Source organism: Solanum lycopersicum, chromosome 2, assembly GCF_036512215.1.
Source record: "Solanum lycopersicum chromosome 2, SLM_r2.1".
NCBI lineage: Eukaryota > Viridiplantae > Streptophyta > Magnoliopsida > Solanales > Solanaceae > Solanum > Solanum lycopersicum.
Genome location: NC_090801.1, coordinates 66,957,866 through 66,981,751, shown reverse-complemented (window position 1 = coordinate 66,981,751; position 23,886 = coordinate 66,957,866). Strand labels below are relative to the sequence as shown.

The 23,886-nt window shown below is 36.2% G+C and overlaps 5 protein-coding genes across 12 annotated transcripts; 2 read left to right on the top strand and 3 right to left on the bottom strand.

The window, feature by feature from the left end:
• The first annotated feature begins 579 nt into the window (after window positions 1-579).
• Window positions 580-3,826, top strand: LOC101265189 (membrane-anchored ubiquitin-fold protein 2). The gene is made up of 5 exons (XM_004232130.5): window positions 580-1,042; window positions 1,369-1,674; window positions 3,031-3,195; window positions 3,353-3,443; window positions 3,516-3,826. Exons 2-4 carry the CDS (start codon window positions 1,542-1,544, stop codon window positions 3,406-3,408), a joined length of 354 nt encoding a protein of 117 aa, XP_004232178.1. The 5' UTR covers window positions 580-1,042; window positions 1,369-1,541; the 3' UTR covers window positions 3,409-3,443; window positions 3,516-3,826.
• A 739-nt stretch (window positions 3,827-4,565) lies between these two features.
• Window positions 4,566-11,437, top strand: HSP100/CLPB (heat shock protein). Its single transcript, NM_001247214.2, has 10 exons — window positions 4,566-4,884; window positions 5,569-5,787; window positions 7,096-7,333; window positions 7,641-7,836; window positions 8,009-8,063; window positions 8,152-8,302; window positions 8,576-8,884; window positions 9,427-9,692; window positions 9,860-10,792; window positions 10,934-11,437. Exons 1-10 carry the CDS (start codon window positions 4,636-4,638, stop codon window positions 11,258-11,260), a joined length of 2,943 nt encoding a protein of 980 aa, NP_001234143.2. The 5' UTR covers window positions 4,566-4,635; the 3' UTR covers window positions 11,261-11,437.
• Window positions 11,438-11,730: 293 nt separating this feature from the next.
• LOC101265496 (pentatricopeptide repeat-containing protein At3g29290) lies at window positions 11,731-15,013 on the bottom strand. 4 transcript variants are annotated; one of them, XR_739715.4, is made up of 4 exons: window positions 13,012-15,013; window positions 12,364-12,544; window positions 12,110-12,246; window positions 11,731-12,025 (listed from the first exon to the last, which is right to left on the bottom strand). XR_739715.4 is itself a non-coding variant. In XM_010317925.4 (3 exons), exons 1-3 carry the CDS (start codon window positions 14,581-14,583, stop codon window positions 12,242-12,244), a joined length of 1,758 nt encoding a protein of 585 aa, XP_010316227.1. In that variant the 5' UTR covers window positions 14,584-15,013; the 3' UTR covers window positions 11,731-12,241. The 4 variants fall into 4 exon arrangements, 1 of the variants encoding a protein (XP_010316227.1); XR_739714.4 differs by having other exon boundaries at window positions 11,731-11,990; XR_739713.4 differs by having other exon boundaries at window positions 11,731-11,981.
• A 383-nt stretch (window positions 15,014-15,396) lies between these two features.
• Window positions 15,397-18,706, bottom strand: LOC101265788 (EID1-like F-box protein 2). Of its 2 annotated transcripts, XM_069293916.1 has the most exons (4): window positions 18,525-18,702; window positions 18,317-18,440; window positions 15,951-16,718; window positions 15,397-15,793 (listed from the first exon to the last, which is right to left on the bottom strand). In XM_069293916.1, exon 3 carries the CDS (start codon window positions 16,707-16,709, stop codon window positions 15,957-15,959), a length of 753 nt encoding a protein of 250 aa, XP_069150017.1. In that variant the 5' UTR covers window positions 16,710-16,718; window positions 18,317-18,440; window positions 18,525-18,702; the 3' UTR covers window positions 15,397-15,793; window positions 15,951-15,956. The 2 variants fall into 2 exon arrangements, with proteins under 2 accessions (XP_069150017.1, XP_010316228.1); XM_010317926.4 differs by lacking the exon at window positions 18,317-18,440 and having other exon boundaries at window positions 18,525-18,706.
• Window positions 18,707-19,416: 710 nt separating this feature from the next.
• On the bottom strand, window positions 19,417-23,548 carry LOC101266085 (uncharacterized). 4 transcript variants are annotated; one of them, XM_069293915.1, is made up of 3 exons: window positions 23,013-23,239; window positions 22,515-22,905; window positions 19,417-22,074 (listed from the first exon to the last, which is right to left on the bottom strand). In XM_069293915.1, the coding sequence occupies exon 3, from the start codon at window positions 22,051-22,053 to the stop codon at window positions 19,936-19,938; it is 2,118 nt and encodes a 705-aa protein (XP_069150016.1). In that variant the 5' UTR covers window positions 22,054-22,074; window positions 22,515-22,905; window positions 23,013-23,239; the 3' UTR covers window positions 19,417-19,935. The 4 variants fall into 4 exon arrangements, with proteins under 4 accessions (XP_069150016.1, XP_004232181.1, XP_010316230.1 ...); XM_004232133.5 differs by lacking the exons at window positions 22,515-22,905; window positions 23,013-23,239 and adding an exon at window positions 23,261-23,548; XM_010317928.4 differs by lacking the exon at window positions 22,515-22,905 and having other exon boundaries at window positions 23,013-23,245.
• Window positions 23,549-23,886: the final 338 nt, after the last annotated feature.

The window sequence follows — 23,886 nt, the reverse complement described above, 5'->3', positions numbered from 1 at the left end:
GAAAAAAAAAAAATTGTTTCGCGTGAGATATAAGATATAATAATTTTAAAATAAAATATAAGATAATTTTATCTTGTAAATGATTGGACATATTAGATCATTTTTAATTTATTTTCTCTCATTATTTTTTTTAGTGATAATTAAAGTTATCTTATCTTATACACATACCGAAGTAATTTATTCTAAAATAAATAATTTTAAAATAAGTTACTTTCTAACCAAATAACCAAAATTAATATTGCCTAAAATCTTCAGTAATTATGACATGTATTTTTATTGACATTGACATACCTGACTAATCTATCAAGTAGTATTTGAACTTTTATAAATTTTGAATAGTTGATTTTGAATTGTAACATCCAAACTTCTTATTACTAATTTATTTAAGACCATATCCTTTCATATATAATTAAGTACACATAATAACTTTCCTTTAAAATGCATAAAGTACTTAAAATAGAACAATAATATTGGCGAAGGCTTATTCAAATCTTTAGAAAAAAATTTATTCGCATCGAGTGTTTATATCAAGTCAGCATATACATGTCATGTGTTTAGTTATCCTGTGTAGATAACTTTTTTCTCAAATACTTTATTTGCCCTTAAAACATAATTTTTTTTTACGTAAATACTATATATATATATATATGTTCAAATTTTAAATTATCGCAAATAATCCAAATTTATAAAAAAAAAAAGTGAGGAGAGGAGAAAAAAAATCGATAATTCCATATAGTGAGGAGGAGAAGCCGAAGAGAGTTAACTTTATTGACCAAAGCGAAGACGTAGAGAGAGCAAAACAAGACTTTGAAAACTCCGAAAATTGCCGAATTTGATTTTTCTTCATCTTCTTTTTTTCTTCTTCTTTTAATATAAAAATTATTAATATTATTTTATTGTTAATGCATTACACGTATTACCTACCCTTTCCTTTTCTTCTTCCCTATACTAGTTTTGTAGCTCTATCTGTCTTGAGGAATATCATATGTAATTACTTTGTTCGGTAAACAGTGGACAGTTTCCAGATCAGTTTCTCTTAACAGTAAGCATTTGATGATAATTTTTTTGTTTTGTTTTAAAGATCCATTCTTTTGTAGAATTGTAACTTGATGATTCTTGTCTGCAGTTTGAGTACTTATTTTAATGTTTTCTTGACTTTGGGTTGTTAAAATTTGTGATTTCTTGGTTAATTTTAACTCAAGATTCTTGAATTTCTTTCTTTTGGGTTGTTTAAATTGTAGTTTGACTATCTTTTCTTGATAATCTAATCTAATTCAAGAAAGTGTAATTATTTACCTGATTTTGTGTGGGTTTATGTATATTTTGTCGGTGTTAATATTATGAATTCATATTTTGTTTTTTATGAAGATTTAAGGCTGGGATTTGGGAATTTGATGAGATCCATAAAGTGTCAAGAACCAAAGACTAAATTCTTTGGTCTTGGGAGCTTCAGTGATTGTGTTAATTAAGGCTGAACAGGTTACAGGAAGATCCTAGTAAAAGATCCTTGTGTTGGGTTTGTTTTGTAAGTTAGAACAAGGATGTCTGCAGCTCAAGATCAACTGGAGATTAAGTTTAGATTGATTGATGGAACAGATATTGGGCCCAAGAGTTTTTCTGCGGCTACAAGCGTAGCAACCTTAAAGGAGAACATCCTTGCTCAGTGGCCCAGAGGTTAGTTTAGTTCTTGAATAGCTGATAAATTGTGTGTGAGATTTTCAATTACCCTAGATTTCTGTTGGTGGCTTGATTGCTTTAAGAACCGTAATCATGGTTGTTAAGGCTCTAATATTTTGGAGCTTATCATAGTCTATGATCTGTAGTTGTTACTTTTGTTAGATAATATAGCTCTGTGGATAGTTCCTTCACTTAAGTTCTCTACCGAAAAGTAATATGTATACAATTTGTAGGGATTCTGAATGATAAAAAAAATTGGCACATTGTTATTCAGATAGTTGAGGCGCTTTGCTGCTTCAATCAAATAGTGGTGGACTTTCGCTTGAGATTGTTTTAGGCGTCTTCCTCTAAAGGGATATTGGTTAAGAAAGTCGACAAAGTAGACTCTGATAGTGTTTAGATGACATGAAGCTCTGGCTAATCAAACCTTTCAACTTTTAGATGTGCTGATGCATTGTTTGTTATGCAAATATTGGATATTCACTTTTTTCTGATAGGACTTCTAATTTTAAGCATGTATTTTAGAAAGGAAAATTGAGAAGCCTAAAAGAATGATGTGTTAGTCCATATAATAAAACCAACATCTAATGAAAAGTCGTTTGATTAGGTCCCTGTAATAAAAACCGATATTTTCAATGCACCTAGTTCAATGGCAGTAAGTTCGTGCATGTCTTTCAGAATGTCCTATTTCATTCACGTGTTGCTAAGTATGTCAAATTCCTTGACTGAACTTTAAGGTTTGCACAGTTCACCGGAGCAGGTATCGAGTAAATCATGTTTTCTCAGCATTCGAGATGACTCTGAAAGAATTAGCTGCGATGCAAACAAAAATATATTGAATTAGAAAGGCATTATACATAAATCTGCTCTTTAACTTGGCTTCAAATATCATTTACGCCCTTCAACTTTGGATGTGCACAAATAGACACTTAAACTTGTATAAAGTTGAATAAATAGACACATATGTCCTACATGTCATCTTACATGTCATTTTTTGTCCTACGTGGTGTCTTACGTGTATTGTGTTATGTACGACTCATGTGTTTATTTATTTAAAAGTTGAATAGTTAAAGTGCTTGTTTGTGCATTATGAAAGTTGGAAGTCAAAATTAAAATTTAAAGCCAAGTTTAGGGTCCAATATATGTATTATGTCAATTAGAAACATGAGCTCTTTTCTTGAAATTCTTTTTTCATATTTTCAGATAATTTACCTGAATGTTGTGCACTTTCTCTCTGTTATCAAATATTTTCTGCTATTAATTTTCTTTCTATAGTCTTTTGTTAAGTATTGGGTTCAATCTTGTTACAAGTTTTCAAGTCATGTTTTCTGAGACATATATCTTATGTAATAGAGAAGGATAATGGTCCGCGGACAGTAAAAGATGTTAAGTTAATCAGCGCTGGAAGAATATTGGAAAACAACAGAACAGTGGCTGAATGCAGAAGCCCGCTATGTGATATTCCCGGAGGAGTCACGACCATGCATGTGGTTGTTCAACCACCAGCTCAGGAGAAAGGTCAGCTTAGATTTACTAAACATATCAACGCCATATAAAACAGTATTTACTGCCTTTAGGATGTTTGATTTCCATTCTGTGTTTTACGTTCTTTTTAGTTGTGTCGCTGTCTCTGAACAAAATGTTTGTTGTTTGAATTTTGCTACTGGTGAAACAGAGAAAAAAGCGTCAGATGACATGAAGCAGAATAAGTGCCTCTGCGTTATACTATGATATTCAGTTCCAACAGGGGGATGGCTATATGCAAGGTAGGTAGTTGCTTTTCGTCATCGACAGATATCAAGGTCTGTAAACTGATGTTTTGGACCCTCTACTTTCAGATAAAGACTGGTGGTGGTTGTTAACAATACTGAAGTTGATGAAGTAGTAACAAACAAACATGAGTTGTTGGCATTCCTTCCTTGTATTCTCAAGATCGTGTATGGTCTGGTCTCGTCATTTTCTTTTGTATTTGCTGCTTTCTTTTTTAGTGCTTGATGGATTCAAAGTCCATTCTGCATTGATTGAAAATTTGTGTTGCTGTCAAGTATACCATTTCTTTTCTGTAGGACTCTGTTGTCTGTACAAAATACGAATGAACTCGTTGGCTGAATTCATAATTTAATCTTGAATATCTTCTTATGGTGATCAATGTATAATATATAGATACAAAAAATTGTCACACGTTTCTTTCATAATTAATAAAATTTAAAATAAAATGATAGACTAGACTAGACTAGACTAGAACAGTCTACATGTCAGTTGTGGGGTCCATAGTAACCCATTCAAATGTGCCACGTGTATGATCCTGACTCTCACGCGCGGTATATTTTTGTGATGCGAGAGTCATTTTTTCATCTGCCATCCAATTAGCTGTAGATTCTTTTCTTTGTGCACTATATTTTGATTGTGCAATTCATTTTTTCTGTATTCAATTTACTTAATTTTTAATTATTTGAACCAATTCAAGAATAAATATAGTACATATTTAACCAATTTGATTTTTAAATTTTCAGTAATGACACTTGTCTCTTTTAAATATCTTTGCCATCAGAAAAGAAATTCATTACTCCTTTTATTATGATGATTATAATTTTTTGAATTACGAACACTGTGTTGGGATCTGTAAGCTTTGTTAGGTGAATATAATTTTTTTTATATATATATATATAAGAAATATAGAAGCAAAAGTTTGGGCGACTCTGATGAAAAATATATATTAATTTGCATAAAAAAAATATATAAAATACACGTTAAAAAATGAAAGATATCATAGTAAAAATTTTCACACGCGCTCTCACGTTCGGGAAGTTACGAGAAGAGTCCACCGGTTCCTTATATTCTCACGCAAACCCCAAACTTTTCCGGCAAAACACTCTCTCCTATCCGCTGAAACTTTGTCGTTTTTCTTCCTTCTTCAATAACGTTGAGATAACAGAATAGTACATTTGGTTCACCGGTATGTCTACCGTGACGTCATTTTCCGGCGTACAGTTTTGCGTTCCTTCTTCTTCTTCCAATTCTTCAAACAGAGTTGCTTTATTTTCATCCCATTCAGCGCCGTACCTGAACTTCTCAGGCAAATCGCGAGTTCTTGGCAAGTGTAGTTCGTTGAAACTGAAGAGGAAGGATGTGTTCTTCAGTAGGAAAACTGAGAAACTTTCTCAGGGCTCAAGGCTTACCGTACGTTGTGATGCTTCAAATGGAAGGGTAATACTACTTATTCATTTACTTATGGATTTTACTTTATTGTAAATGCAATTGCTTTCTATAGTGGAAGTGTGCAAAATGGTATTTAGATGCTCACCGCTTTATCAGATCAATTTATTGGTTCTGAATTGAGTGCCACTTTATCTAATCAATTTATTGAGGGAAGTGGTGCCAATTAGTCACTTGATTGATATCCATAATAGGAAGATTTGAAGTGGTACTCAAGCAGTTGATAAGTCACACTCTCATTGAATGAATCAATCAAAATGCATTGAATTCTTTGTGCTTGCACATTTTTCCGTTTGGGTGTTATGGCATGTCTATTTGCTTGCAGAGTGAGATACTTGTTTGGCAAATGTGATCGAATGGTTAGGCATATAGAGTCGTTCCCTAATATCTCTTGGAATCAATGATCTGTAAGCAAAGTGTTGAGATAGCAATACCAGTTAGTTGAGACTCAACTATTTACCCATGGAGGGAGAACCCTTAATTACCTTAAGGGGAAAATTATACAACTTGGAATGAAATATATCTAAGTAGAGTGGAATGGATATGGATGATTTATATAATCGTTCTGACTGATATATTTCAGTCCAAGTAGAGTGAGGTGGTTATGGATGATTTATATAACCGTTTTGACTGATATATTTCACTCGATCCAATTAATTGGTTTTGTAATGGCAGATCACTCAGCAAGATTTTACAGAAATGGCATGGCAAGCAATTGTTGCATCGCCAGAAATAGCTAAAGAGAACAAGCATCAAATAGTAGAGACTGAGCACTTGATGAAGGCACTGTTGGAGCAAAAGAATGGGCTGGCTCGTCGCATATTCTCCAAGACGGGTGTAGATAATACCCGCCTTTTAGAGGCTACTGATAAGTTTATTAGACAACAACCAAAGGTATGCTTCAGATCAACATAAAGTCTTCTGCTAATTATATGCCATGTTCATTTGTGCATCATTGGTTCTTTTCTTACTCCTGCTTAGATATGATTTGATGTTCAATTATCAAATCGGTGTTTTCAGGATCAAAATCGAATTATGGCCAATATTTTATTTTTGCTTCTTCTTCATTTGCAATCCATTGGAGTTTAGCACAACATTCTGCTTTGATCAGCTCTGCTGTTTTCATGTTAGTGACAGTCATTTTATCTTAAAAGGATCTAATGAACCATTTAGTCCACACATGACCATTTTCAAGCATGCTAGGTTTTTCTTGTAAAATGTTCATTTCTCAAGAATTTATCTGAATATGTGCATGCACTTCAATTTGTTCTCAGGTACAGGGCACTTTATTGTTGTAAAGAGTTGTCAGTGTTACTTAATTATTATGATGATGAGTTGTATGTTCTGCATATAACTTAAGTTTATGGACTATTTCTTCTGCATGATTTACCAAGAGGTCTCTTGTGTTGTTTTGTATTGTGTATCATATTCCACTGGAGTTTAACCAACAAGAAAATAGTTGGTAGTTAAAAATTCAAGAAGTCAATAGGTTAACGTACATATCCACTTTTAGAGCTAAAAACAATCATGTTTTTGCATAGGAAGTTCACATCCTAGCTGTGTCGAGCACACTTTGTAGCTCAACTTTGAAAAGACATGAGCTCAGGGAGCTTATCCTGGCTCATTTAGTGTTAACAAAACATCATATGTGTTTTTCTCCAGAACTATAAAAGGGTATTTACACTCCACTTTCAGGGTTCTATATAACCAACATAATTGATTGGATGGAAAAATAATTATTTCTATTTAGGATGTGATTCAGCTAAATAATTCAACAAAAGGAGCTTGCCCCTGGCTATAGATGAGCTTATAATCCAGCTTGATATCAACTATATCTGAACACCATATCTCCAAGCAAGCTAGAATTTGGCTCTTTCTCGTCTATAGCGGAGCTTGACTCAGCTCGTATAGTTGATGTATGCAGAACGTATGGAAACTTAGTCAGTGCTATGCACTTACGTTTCGATTCCATGGTAGTTTCGTCAACTGATTCTTGTACATTGTTCTTTAAGAGAGCACACATATTATAGGAAGCTTCCAACCACCAGTGATGCTGAGTCACTCAAATTAGTTCTTTTATGATATTACTTCCTCTCTCTTTAGATCACTTCTAATAACAATCAAACAACAAGCTGCTAAATACATTGTCCTCTCATGTACTATAGATTGCTGAATCATCTTCTTGGTTACACATCTTTCCAGGTTATTGGTGAGACAGCAGGTTCTATGTTAGGCCGAGAGTTGGAAGGTCTGATGCAGAGAGCCAGGGAGTACAAGAAAGAGTATGGTGATTCCTTTGTGTCAGTTGAGCATTTGGTGCTTGGCTTCATTCAAGATAAACGATTTGGGAAGCAACTGTTTAATGATTTCCAGATTTCCCTGAAGACACTGAAAACTGCCATTGAATCCATAAGGGGACGCCAAAATGTTATTGATCAAGGTAATTAGTTCTTTCTATAATTGGTGGACTACTTGCATATGTGGGTCTTGTCAATAAGTGCAAGAATTAAGACGTAGTTGCCCCTTTATGGACTATATTATGTTCATTACACTTGGATCTCCTCCCTTTCATGTGATACAGGGAGCTTCTTCCTAGTGTAGTCCTTAATGTTTTATACGTAGTTTGACTGGTATACACCATTAGATTATTTGTTAACAACAACCTTACTTTCCCAACACATGCTCGTCTGCAATATATCCTGTTAGCCTTTTCCATTTCTCAAATATCTTGTTTATCATTCTTGCAGATCCTGAAGGGAAGTATGAATCACTAGAAAAATATGGAAAAGACCTGACTGCTATGGCTAGAGCGGGGAAGCTTGACCCAGTTATAGGAAGAGATGATGAGATACGTAGATGCATACAAATCCTCTCAAGGAGAACAAAGAATAACCCAGTGTTAATTGGTGAGCCTGGAGTTGGGAAAACTGCAATCTCTGAAGGGTAAGTAAATTCTTCTTATTGAGCAGTAGAGCGGGAGTTGGAGCATGTGATTTTAAATTTTTATTTGTATGTTTCATTTGGAACATGTTCCATTGGTCTCAATTTGTTATATTTTTTCAAAAAATACTTATCCATTGCGTATAACTTATATTCTTCTCTTCCTGTTTGATAGGCTTGCTCAGAGAATTGTGCAAGGAGATGTACCTCAGGCTTTGATGAATCGAAGGGTTAGTGATGAAGGGAATTTCTGTTGCATTCACCTGACTTATGAAAGAAAGTATTTTATCAATTAACATGTTTGCGTCCTCTGTGCAGTTGATATCTCTTGATATGGGTGCGCTCATAGCTGGTGCAAAATATCGTGGTGAATTTGAAGACAGATTGAAGGCAGTGCTTAAGGAAGTGACAGAATCTGAAGGACAGATCATCCTTTTTATTGATGAGATACATACTGTTGTTGGTGCAGGTATGTTCTTAGGGAACATCACCAGATGTTAAAATGCTGTTTTATACGTTGGAATGCCGGTGATTAAAAATTAATACTTGTTGCCCTTTCACTTGAGCATGGACCTATAATTAACCATGTTATTGGCCTATACGTCTGCTACATACTGGGATCATTATGATTTCATCCTACACCAGAAGTTGTATTCCGTACCATTATTTGGGTTCATCCAAGTTTGGATATATTTTTTTCTGGTTTGGTTTGTGAAAAAACAAAATCATTTGTTTTCATCAGGTGCTACTAATGGTGCAATGGATGCTGGGAATCTATTGAAGCCGATGCTTGGTCGAGGAGAACTACGATGTATTGGTGCGACCACCTTGGATGAATACCGTAAATATATTGAGAAAGATCCTGCCCTGGAGCGTCGTTTCCAGCAAGTTTATGTTGACCAGCCTACAGTTGAAGACACTGTCTCCATACTTCGCGGATTACGTGAAAGATATGAGCTGCATCACGGGGTTCGCATTTCAGACACTGCGCTTGTCGACGCAGCTATTCTTTCGGACCGTTATATTAGTGGACGTTTTCTACCTGACAAAGGTGAGAAACTGAAAAGCTGTTCACTGTAGAGCAACTGTATAGTTCATGGTGATATAACTTTATTGTCTAGTTTTTATTTTAATTTATTACAAATAGAGCTGGCGGGGGAGGGATTACCAGAAGGGAACCGAACTCTTATCAACAAGGTGAAAGTTCTAGTACTCAATTGGGCGACTATAGTGGTCCTGCTTGTGTAATTTTGATTTAAAATTTAGGAAACAATTTTGCATTTGTTTGGCCTAACCTTAGTCCTGCTGGTGGATTTTTAATCCTATCAAACTACTAATCATCACTTCGACATTTGAGCGTGACCTTCTCAAAATACTATAGAAAGGAACAACTTGAGCGGTGATGTAGCCACATTTTCTGGATCATATCAAAGCATACCGTTCAGTCTTTCATCACCACATTGTTGTTTCCCTTGGTCCAGTAAGCATACACCAAGTGCTCATGCACTTGACCTGCACAATATGTGGAGTATAATAGACGAGTTCTTATTGAACTTATAGTCTATGCTAAAAGTGCTGGTTTTCAAATTGCAGCTATTGACCTAGTTGATGAAGCTGCTGCAAAACTGAAAATGGAGATCACCTCAAAACCTACAGCCCTTGACGAGATCAATCGTGCAGTTTTGAAGTTGGAGATGGAGAGGCTATCTCTAACTAATGATACAGATAAAGCATCGAAAGACCGGTTAAACCGTCTTGAGACTGAATTGTCTCTTCTGAAGGAGAGGCAAGCTGAGCTGACTGAGCAGTGGGAGCATGAAAAGAGTGTGATGACTCGCTTGCAGTCCATTAAGGAAGAGGTACGCAGCTGAAGTTTGTTCATAACTGTTGTTTCTTTTGTTAATAACTACTCTTGAGTGGAAGTGCATTTATATTCTGAGCTGTTAATTGAATTAGCTAAGGAGAAATTCGTATGTAAATGAATTAGATTGCAGTGGAGCTTGATTAACTTTCTTCCTAAATACAGATCGACCGGGTAAATCTTGAGATCCAGCAAGCAGAGCGGGAATATGATCTTAATCGTGCTGCTGAACTTAAGTATGGGAGTCTAAACACCTTGCAGCGTCAACTTGAAGCTTCAGAAAAAGAACTGAGTGATTATATGAAGTCTGGAAAATCGATGCTCAGAGAAGAAGTAACTGGGAATGATGTTGCAGAGATTGTTAGTAAGTGGACTGGGATTCCTGTTTCTAAGCTACAACAGTCGGAGAGGGAAAAGCTGTTGCATTTAGAGGAAGAGTTGCACAAACGTGTTGTTGGTCAAGATCCAGCAGTAAGAGCAGTAGCAGAGGCAATCCAGCGCTCGCGTGCTGGACTTTCAGATCCTCATCGTCCTATTGCAAGCTTTATGTTCATGGGTCCCACTGGAGTTGGAAAGACGGAGTTAGCTAAGGCCCTTGCTAACTATTTGTTCAATACTGAAGAGGCACTTGTGCGCATCGATATGAGTGAATACATGGAGAAGCATGCAGTTTCAAGATTGATAGGAGCTCCCCCTGGTTATGTCGGGTATGAAGAAGGGGGGCAGTTGACAGAGATTGTTCGCCGAAGACCTTATGCAGTTATATTGTTTGATGAAATTGAGAAGGCCCATTCGGATGTATTTAATGTGTTCCTGCAAATCTTAGATGATGGTAGGGTGACCGACTCGCAAGGACGCACAGTGAGTTTCACCAATACTGTCATCATCATGACATCAAATGTTGGTTCACAATATATCCTAAATACAGATGATAATGATGATGATTCATCGAAGGAAGCGACTTATCAAACAATAAAGCAAAGGGTGATGGATGCTGCACGTGCAGTTTTCCGCCCTGAGTTCATGAACCGGGTTGATGAATATATAGTATTCCAGCCTCTTGATCGTGACCAGATCAGTAGCATTGTGCGATTACAGGTAACATACCTTTTCCAATCTCAAATACACATGTTTGTTTGCGTTTGCATATACTTCTTGGTAATGTCAATGCTGGAAGTTGATGCTGTGTCTGGATATAAATGTATGTCTCTGAGTTTGAGCTATTTTTTGTTGTTGCAGCTTGAAAGAGTGCAGCAGAGATTAGCTGATCGTAAAATGAAGATTCAAGTGAGTGAAGCTGCTATTCAATTGCTTGGAAGTCTTGGTTATGACCCCAACTATGGAGCACGGCCAGTGAAGCGGGTGATCCAGCAGAATGTTGAGAACGAATTGGCCAAAGGAATATTAAGAGGAGAATTCAAGGATGAGGATACTATTTTAGTAGACACGGAGGTCAGCGCATTTTCGAATGGACAACTTCCTCAGCAGAAGCTAGTGTTTAAAAGACAAGAGTCTGGTTCAGATTCTCCAGCTGAGAACCAAGAAGCTTTCTCTCAGAAACTATGAGACTACACCTCAACATCTTGTTTAGACACATACTATGATTTCGAGCATCGAACTAGTAGTAGCTCTTGTATCTAGATTATGGATATACATATTTCACGGCTTTGAATAGCAAATACCTACACAGTTGAACAGTGTGGAGTTCTGTTTTCGTATAATAAATAGCTTATTAGTCTATAGAAAGTTAACGGTTATTCACCCATGTTTTTTTTTAATCATATATAAGAATGAAGGTCGACTTAGGGGAAGGAATATGGGGATTAGATACTCATCCATCAAGTATTGGTAGCACATCTCAGAATATAAACAACAACTTCGATCTCATCTTCGAATCTAATTAACTTCTTTAGTTCAGTGTGATATGTAAGATATAAAGGAGACCTAAAGTTGCAATACAAGCATTTAAATGCAGCACTAAGAAATGAAAAATCTCTGTTTTCATGAGATTTTCTGTGCAAATAAGTAGATAGAAATTAATTCAAACAAAATGGCACTATAGAATGATTTATTATTACATCAGAGTGCAAAGTTTTTACGTAAAAATGTTTTCTATGGATGTATGTTATGCTTGAAGACGTGTGTTTCCTCAAAGCTTAATGGCGGCTTTCGGTGTGCTTGCATGGAGGGCAAAGACCAATGGTCATGCTATATAATTGTTGAATCTGAATGCTTTGCCATGTGACTCCGCAAACCCAACTGGGTCCTGTCCTCCACTGGTTAATCACTGTCCAGGCTGTGATTAGCATAATTTCATATATACTGAAAAAACTGAAACGATAAGAAGTAGAAGACTAGGAGTAATTCAAATGTCAAGTTAATTCGAAGTAAGGAATAAAATACTTAAATGTAAACCTGTTCATTAGAGTAGCTGCACCTCAGTGAGTCTTCTTACTCTTGTACGTGACTATCAACACAGTACTTATATTTTGCCATCAACTCAGCTACAAGCACATGTGCACCCATTGACTCTAATTGTCCTTCAGGTTAACCTTCACATGACAATTTTTATCATAACAGGAACCTTAATTAGTAATATTATTATATCTTATTCATCTCAATGTAAAGCACACTGTTTTCTTCCAAATAATTTTAGTTCTGCAAATTACGTTTTCTATTTCTCCTGGAATCTTTTGGTAAGTTTTGCAACATCATAGCCCGTGTCTTGCCATCAGGTTGAAGGCTTCTCTCACGCATTTCTGTGTACAGCTTCTTAGCCAAATCAAGCCTTCCTGTTAAACACATCCCTTGTATAGCAGCATTGTAAAGTGATCCATTTGGTTCAGAAAACTGCAACACATTAAGTATAAAAGTTGAAGTGACTTTAGTCCTGGATAATGATTGATGTCTGAATGATTCCCTCCTCCCTAATTACTTACCTCCAATGTCAAAGCAATTTTATCATATTTTTTGAAAAAAAGAAGAAGAGAGAAACAGGAATTTTCTGTGTTGGGATGGTGCCGGGGGAGTTTGGCTCAAATAAATAGTGGTAATAGAAACAAAGCCAAGTTAATAATCAACATTCCAGTCTAGATTTTTTTTTCCCACGGGTTTGAGTTTTTGATATTGCAAATTGAACATTCCCATACAAGCATAAGATCAATCAGCGAGTTCACTCTTAAATCAGAACTTACCAACAATAAAATGAACAATCAAATCCACAGTTGTAGCATATTTATCCTCTGATTTATTTGCAATATGGCAGGGAACTTAAAGAAGGCAATAGTTACGGTAGAAGAACGAATGTCAGGACTTACTTTTAGTATTTCCACAGCTTCATTATAGAGAGAACCCCAAATGCATACCCTCATCAATGACAATAGAGTAAATATGTCAGGAGAACGGTTTTGGCGAACCATGCGGTAATACACTTGTAATGCAACTTTGGGTCTTCTTGCTACCTCGCAAGCTCCAATGACTTGATTATAGGATGCAGTTGAAACTGGGAGTTCAGAAGCCTCCATGTGCCAGAGTACCTGTACAGCTTTCTCCCACAACCCAAGTCTGTGGCATGATGTCAAAACAGTATTGTATATATGCTCATTCAAAATAACACTTCGGATATTTCTTACTCTCTCAAAGAGCTGAATTGCATCACAATATCGATTTGCCCTGTTTAAGGCATTAAGCAAGGAATTCCATGTGTATACATCAGGTGCATGACCTAATGATTTCATCAGATCATAAATCTCAAATGCAAGCTTGACTTTGCCAGCTTTTCCAAGTGAGTTGATCACTATGTTGCATGCTCTCGCATTTGGCTTAAGCTCACTGTCCAACATACATTGCAAGATATTCAATGCAGAGTCATACTTACCCTCCCTACTGTATGCTCCAATAATAGCATGCATCGTATCACTCTCTGGGCTCAACCCATTATGAATCATCTCACTATATGCATCAATAGCTAGTTCATACTGACCACAACGAACAAATGTGCAAATTAACAGACGGTAAGTGACTGTTGTTCCAACTTGACCATCATACTGCAAAATTTTCCAAATCTTCTGTGCCTGATCCCAGTTGTTTGCTTTTGCAAAGATGGATATCATTGTGTTGTATACAATAATATCAATTTGTTCTCTAAGATTTCTACTGCTTATCAATTCACGGAACATGTTTATTGCTCTGTCATAACCCCGAGCATCAGCAACTGCCTTCAGAATTAAGCTATAAGTGTGGCCGGTTGTCAGCCCACTAGCCTTCATGGAGTTGAATACTTTTAATGCATTATCAAGCATTCCATTCCTCAAGAGACTTGAAAGAAGGGAATTACATGCATGTAAATCAGGTTTAAGACCTGAAAAAATCATCGACTTGTATATCACCAATGCACTTTTATGTTTATTTAGCCTGCTGAGCTTCAAGATCCTTTCTGACAATACCTTCTCATCCATTTCTTCTAGGTATAGAATCCCGTTGTCAACTGAACTTTTAGTTTCTTCAAGAGAACTTGAAGGTTGGTTTGTATCATATCTTTCAGTAAACGAATCCATCAAACAGTCCTTACCAAACAATTCTAGGCTATATTGATCTTTGGCTGAATTATCTTTTTCAATATCAGAACCCTCAGTCTCTTCACCACACATAGGTTCTATCTCACAAGCGACATTCAGAGCTATGTCACACAGGTTATTCACTTCCTTGATGTTAAATAAAACAGTTGACAACTTAATCTGTTCAATTCCAAACAAACTGCATCGCTCAAAAGCATTAACCAATCTAGAACTAGTAAAACCTTTTCCACTATAAAGAGCTCTTGAACAGAACAATCGATTATTATCTAAAGAAACTGCTAAAGTAGGAAAGTTCTTTATCACGTGTACCATACTCGCTCCACAAGGTACAACAACCTCATAAGACAAAGAATTTCTCACCTAAATCAACACTAGAACTTGGAGCCACCGCCCGAAGAAATTCAATAGAGTTTGAACACCATCATCAATCAAAGTTCCAATCTTTACCGTTCAATTTGAGCAAATTAAAGAATTGATAATGGGAATAGGACAAATATGCATGTAATATTTGTTATCCGCAAGAACCATTCAACCTTCAACAGTACTTCTCCTTCGAGTTTCGTCAAGAGCTCGAAGAAATGAAAAATTACCTGAACTTTAGAAGGCAGAGTAGAATATGTAGATTGAGAGAGACTTGACTTCTTCAGCACACTAATGGAGACACGGATGGGAATTCATGCTACAGTCAAGTAAAAATTTCGAATTGAGGAAGAAAAGTAAAGATAACGACAACTTTTAGTACAAATATCTGCTAGCAGAATGGGCCTTATTTAAGATCCGGCCCAAACCCACTAATGCAACAGTGGACGAAGAAGGATAAACAATAAATTTATCTCAGGTTCAATTTGATTTGAGATATTAGCTTATTTCGAGATTATTTTATCGCAGGACCGTAATGTGATTATCATTAATTTATCGTCGTAGAGAATATCTAATATATCTTAGGTAAATTCATTAAGTTAAATTGCATGTTTATCTCATTGTAGGTTGTAACAACTGAAAAATGACAATTAGGATTCTTAACATAGAATATTCTCCCAAATCTCACTTCTGTTCCTCCACTGATTTTTACATCTTTAACCAAATTAAAAACTTTAAAGGCAAAACAATTTACTGTCACATGAATTAAGGTGGGAGAAAATGGCAAATGACTCGCTTCATCAGAATTGCATTCAATATTTTTTTTTTCAAACTTTACATGGGGTAACTCTTAACTGCTTCTCACAACAAACAACTCTCGAAATGTTGCAGATTCTAACATGTCACTTAGATTAGATGCACATTTGAGGCCATAAAATATACAAACAAATTCTTGTGTTTGTTACAACTGAGATAACAACGATATGTCAAAGGTTTGCAGTGAACTACTATCGGGTCAGATAAGCTTGGAAAGTGGCAAGCTTGCATAAATACAGTTCCATGTCCATGGTCCGGTCCACCAAAAGAGATCTTCCACTTAATGAACTATTTCTTGCTTGTCCGTTATAGAACAATCCAACGACTTTTATCATCTTTTTCCCCTCTGATACACAAAAAAACCAGAAAATGGGATAACATGAATCAATAGATAAAAGTTTGAATATAGCTGCCGCCATAAAAAGGCAACATGCCATCACTAAAATACAAATAGCCAATATATTCTACGTCAAGCAACAAATGTGTGATTTTGACAATGATACCTGCATTCATGCATCACTGTGATCTGAAGCTTCCTCAGAATCAGACAAGGGCAAGAGGGTACATATCCCAAGCACATGCCCATTAAGGCACACATAATACTCAATTGCATCTTCATAAGCACCCAATCTACAGCTGGCACTTTCTGGTACCATTTTTGCTTGCAGCATGCTCCACAGTTTTGCCTTACAGTAAGGGCACACTTCTGTTGGATGGAGCTGAGCCTCCCTCTTAATTAACATTTTACGAACTTTGGAGGTAGCAAAGGATTTAAATATTCCCCGAAAAAATCCAATATCCCCCTCTTCTCCTTGGTCAAGATGCTCGCAAGGATCAGAAACATACAATACATCCGTCCTGCATTGTGGTAACAGAAAGCTCTTCCCAGAGGTCCTAGAGAACCTAGTCCTGTAAACAAAGTGTCCTGGAACATGGATGCTGTTGAATAAGCCACCTTTAGTACATCCAGAACAGTAAATAAGAAGCTTTCCAAGAGCCCTCCAGTTCCCATCAACACTGTGACTCCCACTGGACTGTAAATCAAGCATCATTTTTGGAGCTCTCGTCTTACAAAACTCCTTCCAGAGCACTCTCTTTGCAAGATCATCAAACCATTTGCAAACACAGGATAGAGTTGCCACCGACTTAGGATTCCAATTTAGTCGCTGAAAAACCAGAAATATAACTTCTTCGCTAAGATGCCCTTTTGTACACAAACAACTAGCTGAGTGTATGCAGCGATATTGTTTAGTAATGATCATTGTTTACAACTGCAATCATCATGATTGAAATGACAACAAAAGTTAGGTCATATATTTCTAAAAAGTTCACAAAGATGACATCAAATACCAAGATACTTCAATTGGTTGTAAGAAATGTAGGAAATGATCTAGATAATGGCTATTTGGTGGCATAAACAATGAAATATGACTCTGGTCAATAACCCTATACATTAATCAATAATGCTAGTATGTCGAATATAGGAATAACAGGATTTTTCAAAAGCACATTGATAGCCACTTGATAAGTTTACTTTTACTACATCATTATTTGCTAATTAAAGACCAGATCATATTTTGTTAATTAAATCATCAACCTATTAATACTTATCAACAAAATAATTTACCCATCAATGCTTTTGCAGAATATAAAGATAAGAATGCACTTTCCCAGGCCATGTTGTATTATAGGTTACAGAATTAATGAACAAAATGCAGAACTACCAGAAAACAAAAATTCCCCAAGATGTAAAATCAGTAACCTTTAGCACAAGGGAAAAATACATGAGGCGAATATAACGTATATACTGCTCCCAGAACTTAGAGGTACTCAGTTGGGTTAATTTAACCCCTGTATTTAGCACTGAACAATTTCTTGACTTTGTTAGCTCTCTAGTACTAGTTTGAAGATTGAAAAGGAGCAAACAACTTTTGCTTATGCTCTCTGTGAGCCCTTTTATCTATTCTGTAATTCAGCATCTGCTTGATGCTTTTTAATGAAATACCTTGCTTCATCAAAAAAAAAATTAGTGGTACTCAACAGATGGCCCATGACATGAGAGAAATAAAGAATTTGGAACAATTAAAATAATTTAGTTCTGAAACAACTTCAAAGAGATTTCGGCCCTAAAGGATAGAAATCTAAATTTGGTACAAGCTCGGAACTCAGAAGTTTTTGGTTGGTAACCATTGAATGATGATATTACAGGTCCTAGAAGCAGATGGAACGTACTTATGGCTGGCCTTACCAGTTCTAGTTCCAAATAAGAATAGGGTCATCAAATGTTTCGAAGAATTAAACAACATCACATGTAGAGTCGAACGATATGTTTCATCTGGATAACAGTTTCCAGTAAAGAATAGGGGTCGACAACTCTAAGAACAAAACGGAATTGTGACTAGTAAGAAGAGCTCAGCTGTAGGTTATTTTTGCACTTCATGCGCACATAAAGAGTTTGGACATTTATAAGCGGAAGAAAGTTCTTATCCCCTTTTGGTGGAATAAATCCCTCGGAGAAAATATAATCCACAGTTCAATAGACCGAAGAGTTGAAAATAAGTTCGTCAAGAATCACATACCAAACAAAGACACCTGACTCGTTCTACATTCAGTGTCAAGTTAAAAAAAAAAACAAATCAAGATCATACCTATCACATCAAGATTTTGTAGAGAATGAATAAAGATTAATACTGTTCAAGAAAAGTATAATCTTTAGAATTATTGGAACAATTTAGTAAAAGATATTGCATTTATGACTTCTATTCCAACTAACTAAATATTAAAAAACTGAAATTAGGAGATAACGCTAATATTTTTCCTTATTTCGTGAAAATGTTGGTCTTTTATACCAAAAAAATTGCATTATCACCTAAGATGCAGAAAAAAAAATCTAGTCAAAAACACATAAGATTATCAAAATTGGAGCTGAGGTATCTTCGTGCAGCAGAATCAGACAACTCCATAGCAATACAAGTCACATTCCTTATCCTACCCTAAGATTTAAAATCGGAATTAGGGTTTGTGTATGAGTGAGTAAGTGAGAGAGAATGAAAGTAAGATATAAAAGGAGAACGTACAAGCTGTAGTCGCCGGAGTAGAGATCGGAGAAGTTGGCCGGAGAAAGAGCAAGTTATCGGTGGAGAGAAAGTGATCAGTGGTGGTGGTGGGTTCAATGGACTTAGGACAAAGAAATTGACTGAGCCGTTTGAGCTGACGCCGAGTGAGGCGTCATTCCCAAATTGTCCAGTTGAAACTAATCAAATGATATTTTGGGACCCGGTTTATTTACCCAGAGGGCTTGGGCTTGTCAACAGCACGTGTACGGCCCAATTCGATAGATACTATTTCGCCCACCAAGTATTTTCAGAAATAACGATAATTTCAATATTATTATTTGTAAATTAAATCGACTCTTTATAAATTGAAGAAATTTTTTTTTGTAAACAATGAATAATTTGTTATATGCGTTTAAATTAGAGATATATATTTTTCTACATTTGAATATTGAAACTATTTTTATGTATTGTTCCAATATTATTGGATGTCCTTTTAGGGACTATATTGAATCTATCTCCATTGGACGAGAAAATTAGTAGTATGATAGTAACACTTTCATCCAATGGCCAATCGACAACGGAAACGTGGATAAGAATAATTTTTCTTTTCTTAGGAAAAAAAAAAGATAGACAAAGATGAATGAATTGGACTATTTTAACTTGAGTTTATGTTTGTTCGTTCAGCAGAAAAGTGATTCTTGGAATCACACCTTCATCCTTGCATCAAATGACAAATTGGAAAACTCAAAAAATAACTTTACAATAAAGTTCAAGGAGTGACTCAACTTTAGCTAGATGTATGATTGATTGGTGGATATTATCAAAGGAGGGACCTAAACCAGTTCAAAGTTACCTAAATAAAAGATGCACATAAACATTTATTGTATATGGCAGGATGAGAAACAACAGTAAATTTTGCAGTCAAGAGACAGATTCCTTTTCCACAACAGCTTATAGGAAACACGCCAAACAGTATACAAGCACAATGACAAACCAGTACGACGGACGAAACACTTTTTGCATAGTGTTTTAACACGGTCCGTCTTCTTCAATGCGCTTATTCGACAGAAAGTATGAACAAATCCCACCTAAAATGATTCCAACAGCAATATATGTTCACTGAGCAACCAGCTCAACATAGAAATTACGCAAACACCTACTGATCTAAGATCTAACACAACAATCACAGCCTCCATAAGTGATAAAAAGTTCACAATCTTACGCGACTTAATCTCTCAATTCCAAGTAGGTGCATCCAGATGAAACTGAATTTATTCAATCAAGAGAACAGAACCAGAAAGCCATCAAGAAATCGTTAAGACGATGAGTCAGAATGAGAAACACGACAAACATACTTAAACCAGGTCAGAAAAGTTATATCATCCACTATATTTGCAATTGCTCCTATGTGTTAGAAATTTATGGTTGTTAATCAAGAAACTGTTACTGTAGAAGGTTTATCTTGGAGGGAAATAACTGTCTCAAAAGCTCCCACCAAAGCTTTAACCTTGCTTTTCCTGGTTTCAACAAGCTTACTCGCCGTCTCTTCAATCACATTATTCAACAAACCCTGCACATCTTTCTTTTCCTGCACATCCTGATGCCTCAAAACAATTTTTCTGGAGTTAGGGATAGTATTACTTCCGTCATCATCAACTCCTTTCTTTCTAAAATTTCTCTTTCTTATATTACTGTCCTGGCTTTCACCCATATGTCGTCCCAATCTAAATGTCAGCCTCCTAGGGCTGCTGGTTTCTGGCTGGAGATCAATTACCTTACCCCTCCTGAATTTCAGTTTCACCACTGAAGGATTTTGATCATTAGAAACAGCTGTCTTGCCTTTCCTCAATGTCTTTTTCTGATTTTTCCCATCAGTTTCTGCCTCTGCTATGTGTAACAACTTTTTGCTGCTAGATGTGTATTTACCTGATGCACTGCCTGCAGACTTAGCAACTTTTTTATCCACTTCAGTAGACAACAAATGTGATTGTGACTGGGAGGCAGACTTTGGTTTGTTCGTTCCATCTCTCCACATCTTGTTCTGGTCCTTCAGCGGAGACAGCAGTTTAAGGCTTATACTGTTTCTTGCCCTCAAGATCAAAGGTTTAACAGAGGAAGATTTTGGAGAACATGAATGAGTTGGGATCTTCAAAGACTTCTCCCCAGATACTTTAGACACAATTTTTTGTTTTCTAGAATTAACAGCGCCGACTTTTCTGAACCCTGCATCTACACCTCCCAAGATCTTAGATGAAGATTTTACCATTTTGAGCTTTGTCTGCTCAGGAGGAGAATGCTTTACCAAAACAGGTTTCATTTTCTTCTCTGTCTCTGGCATCTTGTAACTTGAGGAATCCAATTTCAGAGAGTGAACACTCTTTGGTGGCAGCGTTGCCTTTTTCTTTATCATTTCTGAAGGTTCAAGAGAATGAACCTTGGAAGGAGGTCTTTGATCGACCACATTCAACTTATTTCCCTGTCCTAGCATACTCCCTGGAGGAGCGGATGATTTTTGATTGACCAGAGTCACTTTCTCTCCCGCTACCAGCGCACTCCCTGAAGGAGTAGAAAGCTTTTGCTCAACTGCAGTCATTATTTCTCCCTCTCCTAGCATACTCTCCAGAGAAGCTGAAGAATTTTGATCAACCACAGTCACCTCATCCACCCCTCCCTGTATGCTACCTGGAGGAGAAGAAGGCTTTTGCTCAACCATAGCCACCTTCTTGTCATCTTCAAGTATACTCTCCTGAGGTGCTGAAGGCTTTTGATTTATCACATCCACCTTCTTTTCCTCTTCCAGCATACTCCTTGGAGGAGTGGGAGGCTTTTTCTTGACCAACATCCCCTTCTTTGCCTCTCCCTGGCTACTCCCTGAAGTAGTGAAAGTGTTTTGCTTGACCACAATCCTTTTCTTTGACTCTCCCAGCATACTCCCTGGAGAAGTGGAAGGTTTTTGGTCAACTCCAGTTACCTTCTTTTTCTCTCCCAGCACACTCCCTGGAGGAGTGGAAGGCTTCTGCTTGACCGAAGTCCCCTTTTTAGCCTCTCCCACCAAGGCCTGTGCAGGACTCTGCTCATCAGCGGGAAGTTTGTTCTTTCTTTTTGATAGAGAATGCCATGGCTTTGGTTCAGAGGAATGCTTCTTGCCATATTTACAAAAGTCATGGCAAGAACCAGTGGAAGCTCGCAGATAATGAGGAAGAACATCTTGTCCACTGTCAGGAGAATGCAACTTCCCAGTGGATTGCCTTCTTGTATTACCTCCATTATTAGATGTAGAGGAGGAGTTGCGATAGAAGGGAAGAACCTTGTGAGCATTACTCAGAGAACCTGATTTTCTTGTGCTGATTCTATCTGGTTTACTTCCAGCAGAGTCACTTTCCACACTAGTTACTGGATTCACTAGTTCATCAGTGTTATCCTCGGCCATGGAGTCATTCTTCACACTAGCTACTGGACTCATTAATTCATCGGTGTTATCCTCAGCCATAGAGTCATTCTTCACACTTGCTGCTGGACTGGCAAGTTCATCTGTGTTATCCTCAGCCATCAAGATTCAAATTCCAAAACCCTGGCATCATGAACATATATATGTTAATATGAAGATTAATATTTATTAGATCAGCAGTAAAATGAAGCATGGACTACACAAAAGTTAAACCCCCAATTAAGAGAAGAAAAAGTTGTTTCTAACATGCAAAGCATTGAATTCCAAAATCATGTCCACTCACACTATTACTTGGATAATTCAGAATAGGAGGTCAATAAGAACAATGACTATACAGTATACATTACTTAATGCTCCTTTGAGATCCTATGCTTCTAAAATACATTATTATGTCCCCAAAAACGTACACAACCAAAAACTGTGATAAACTTGAGTCAGCAACTGCTACATGATTGTTAAAAAAGGTAATTTATGAGCCATCAGTCAATACATATTGAAAAATAAGTCACAATTTCTTGCTTTATTCAGCTAGGAAGGAGAGAAATAAATGAAAAAGATAAAACCTGAATATAGGGCTTTCCAAGTTCCAAATATAGTTCATCACAAACATAAACAATATGAGAACGGAGGAGAGGCCCCAAGAAGCCAGCAAGCAGTATTAGGTGTAATCCATATCTAACGAAAAACATTGAGAAGACAAACACATTCCACCAAGCTTGTCTGTCCAGCAAGAATTACTGTACTACCTAATTACAGAACACACGCTGCCAACCAAAGGTCCCTAACACTGGGCTATAATCATAACCAAAGATCCCGAAAAAATTCGATTTAGTATATAAATTCATAAAAAAAAGGAAAACAGAAAACACCTCTACTACTAATGATTGATTGATATTTACAACAGAAACAGAGTATTCCTAATTTTGTCCATCAATCCAAAATATCAAAAAATCCCTGCAGTTACAGACTTACAGTATCAAACATTGATCAATTCAACATGCTATATAATCCAATTCAATTTTTTTTTAAAATAAGAATACCAAATTTCAAAAATAAGCTACCTCTTGTGAAAACCAACCTCCAGCTAAACAAAAATTATTGAATGGAGCTACAGAAAACACATAATCCCAATCCGAATTCTCGAATCCAAAATAAAATTCACAAAAACTAAAAAAAAAAACAGGTCTCTTACTAAAATTGGCTATAATAATGGAAGAACAAAGCGAAAACGGAAGCTTAATCTCGAAGCGAAGTAACAGAATAGTATTAAACAAATAACAAATGGATCGAAGATGAAAGAAAATATCACCTGTGTAATCTACTCAGCAACAGCAACAGCGATCGTGCAAGCGACGTCTAAACTTTTCTTCTGGAATTTTCTTCTCAAAAAGAGGCAGTGGGTTTTTGTTACAGAAAGCGTGTTAGGGCCTGTTTGTTTAGTGTCAAGGGCCAAAAACGAAAAACGTTGAAATCATGATCCGCCCGAAAATGGGAAAATAAAGCGAAGTCCTCTCCTCAATATTCCACGTAATATTCTATTAATGGAATTTGAGTTTTGTTTCTGTTTAACCTACTTGCCATCCATACAAGGAAGTCCAATTGAATTAAAATTTGAGTTTGGATTATATATAAAAAAAATTACAAAATTACTGAATTATTTATAAATAATTTGTTATATATATAAATAATTTTGTAATATAAATATATGACATGAGTTAAAACTATCCAACTTTGTCCAATTTATAAGTTAAACTGATCTTGAACTATGGCAAAATTTTATAATATCACGATTTAAACTCATATTATTTTAATGACATAATACATAAATATTTTCTTTAATTTTGACTTATTTTACGCTTATGTCCTCCAACTTTAGACATGTATAAGTAGATACTTAAATTTGTGTAAAATTAAAGAAGCAAACACATAAATTCT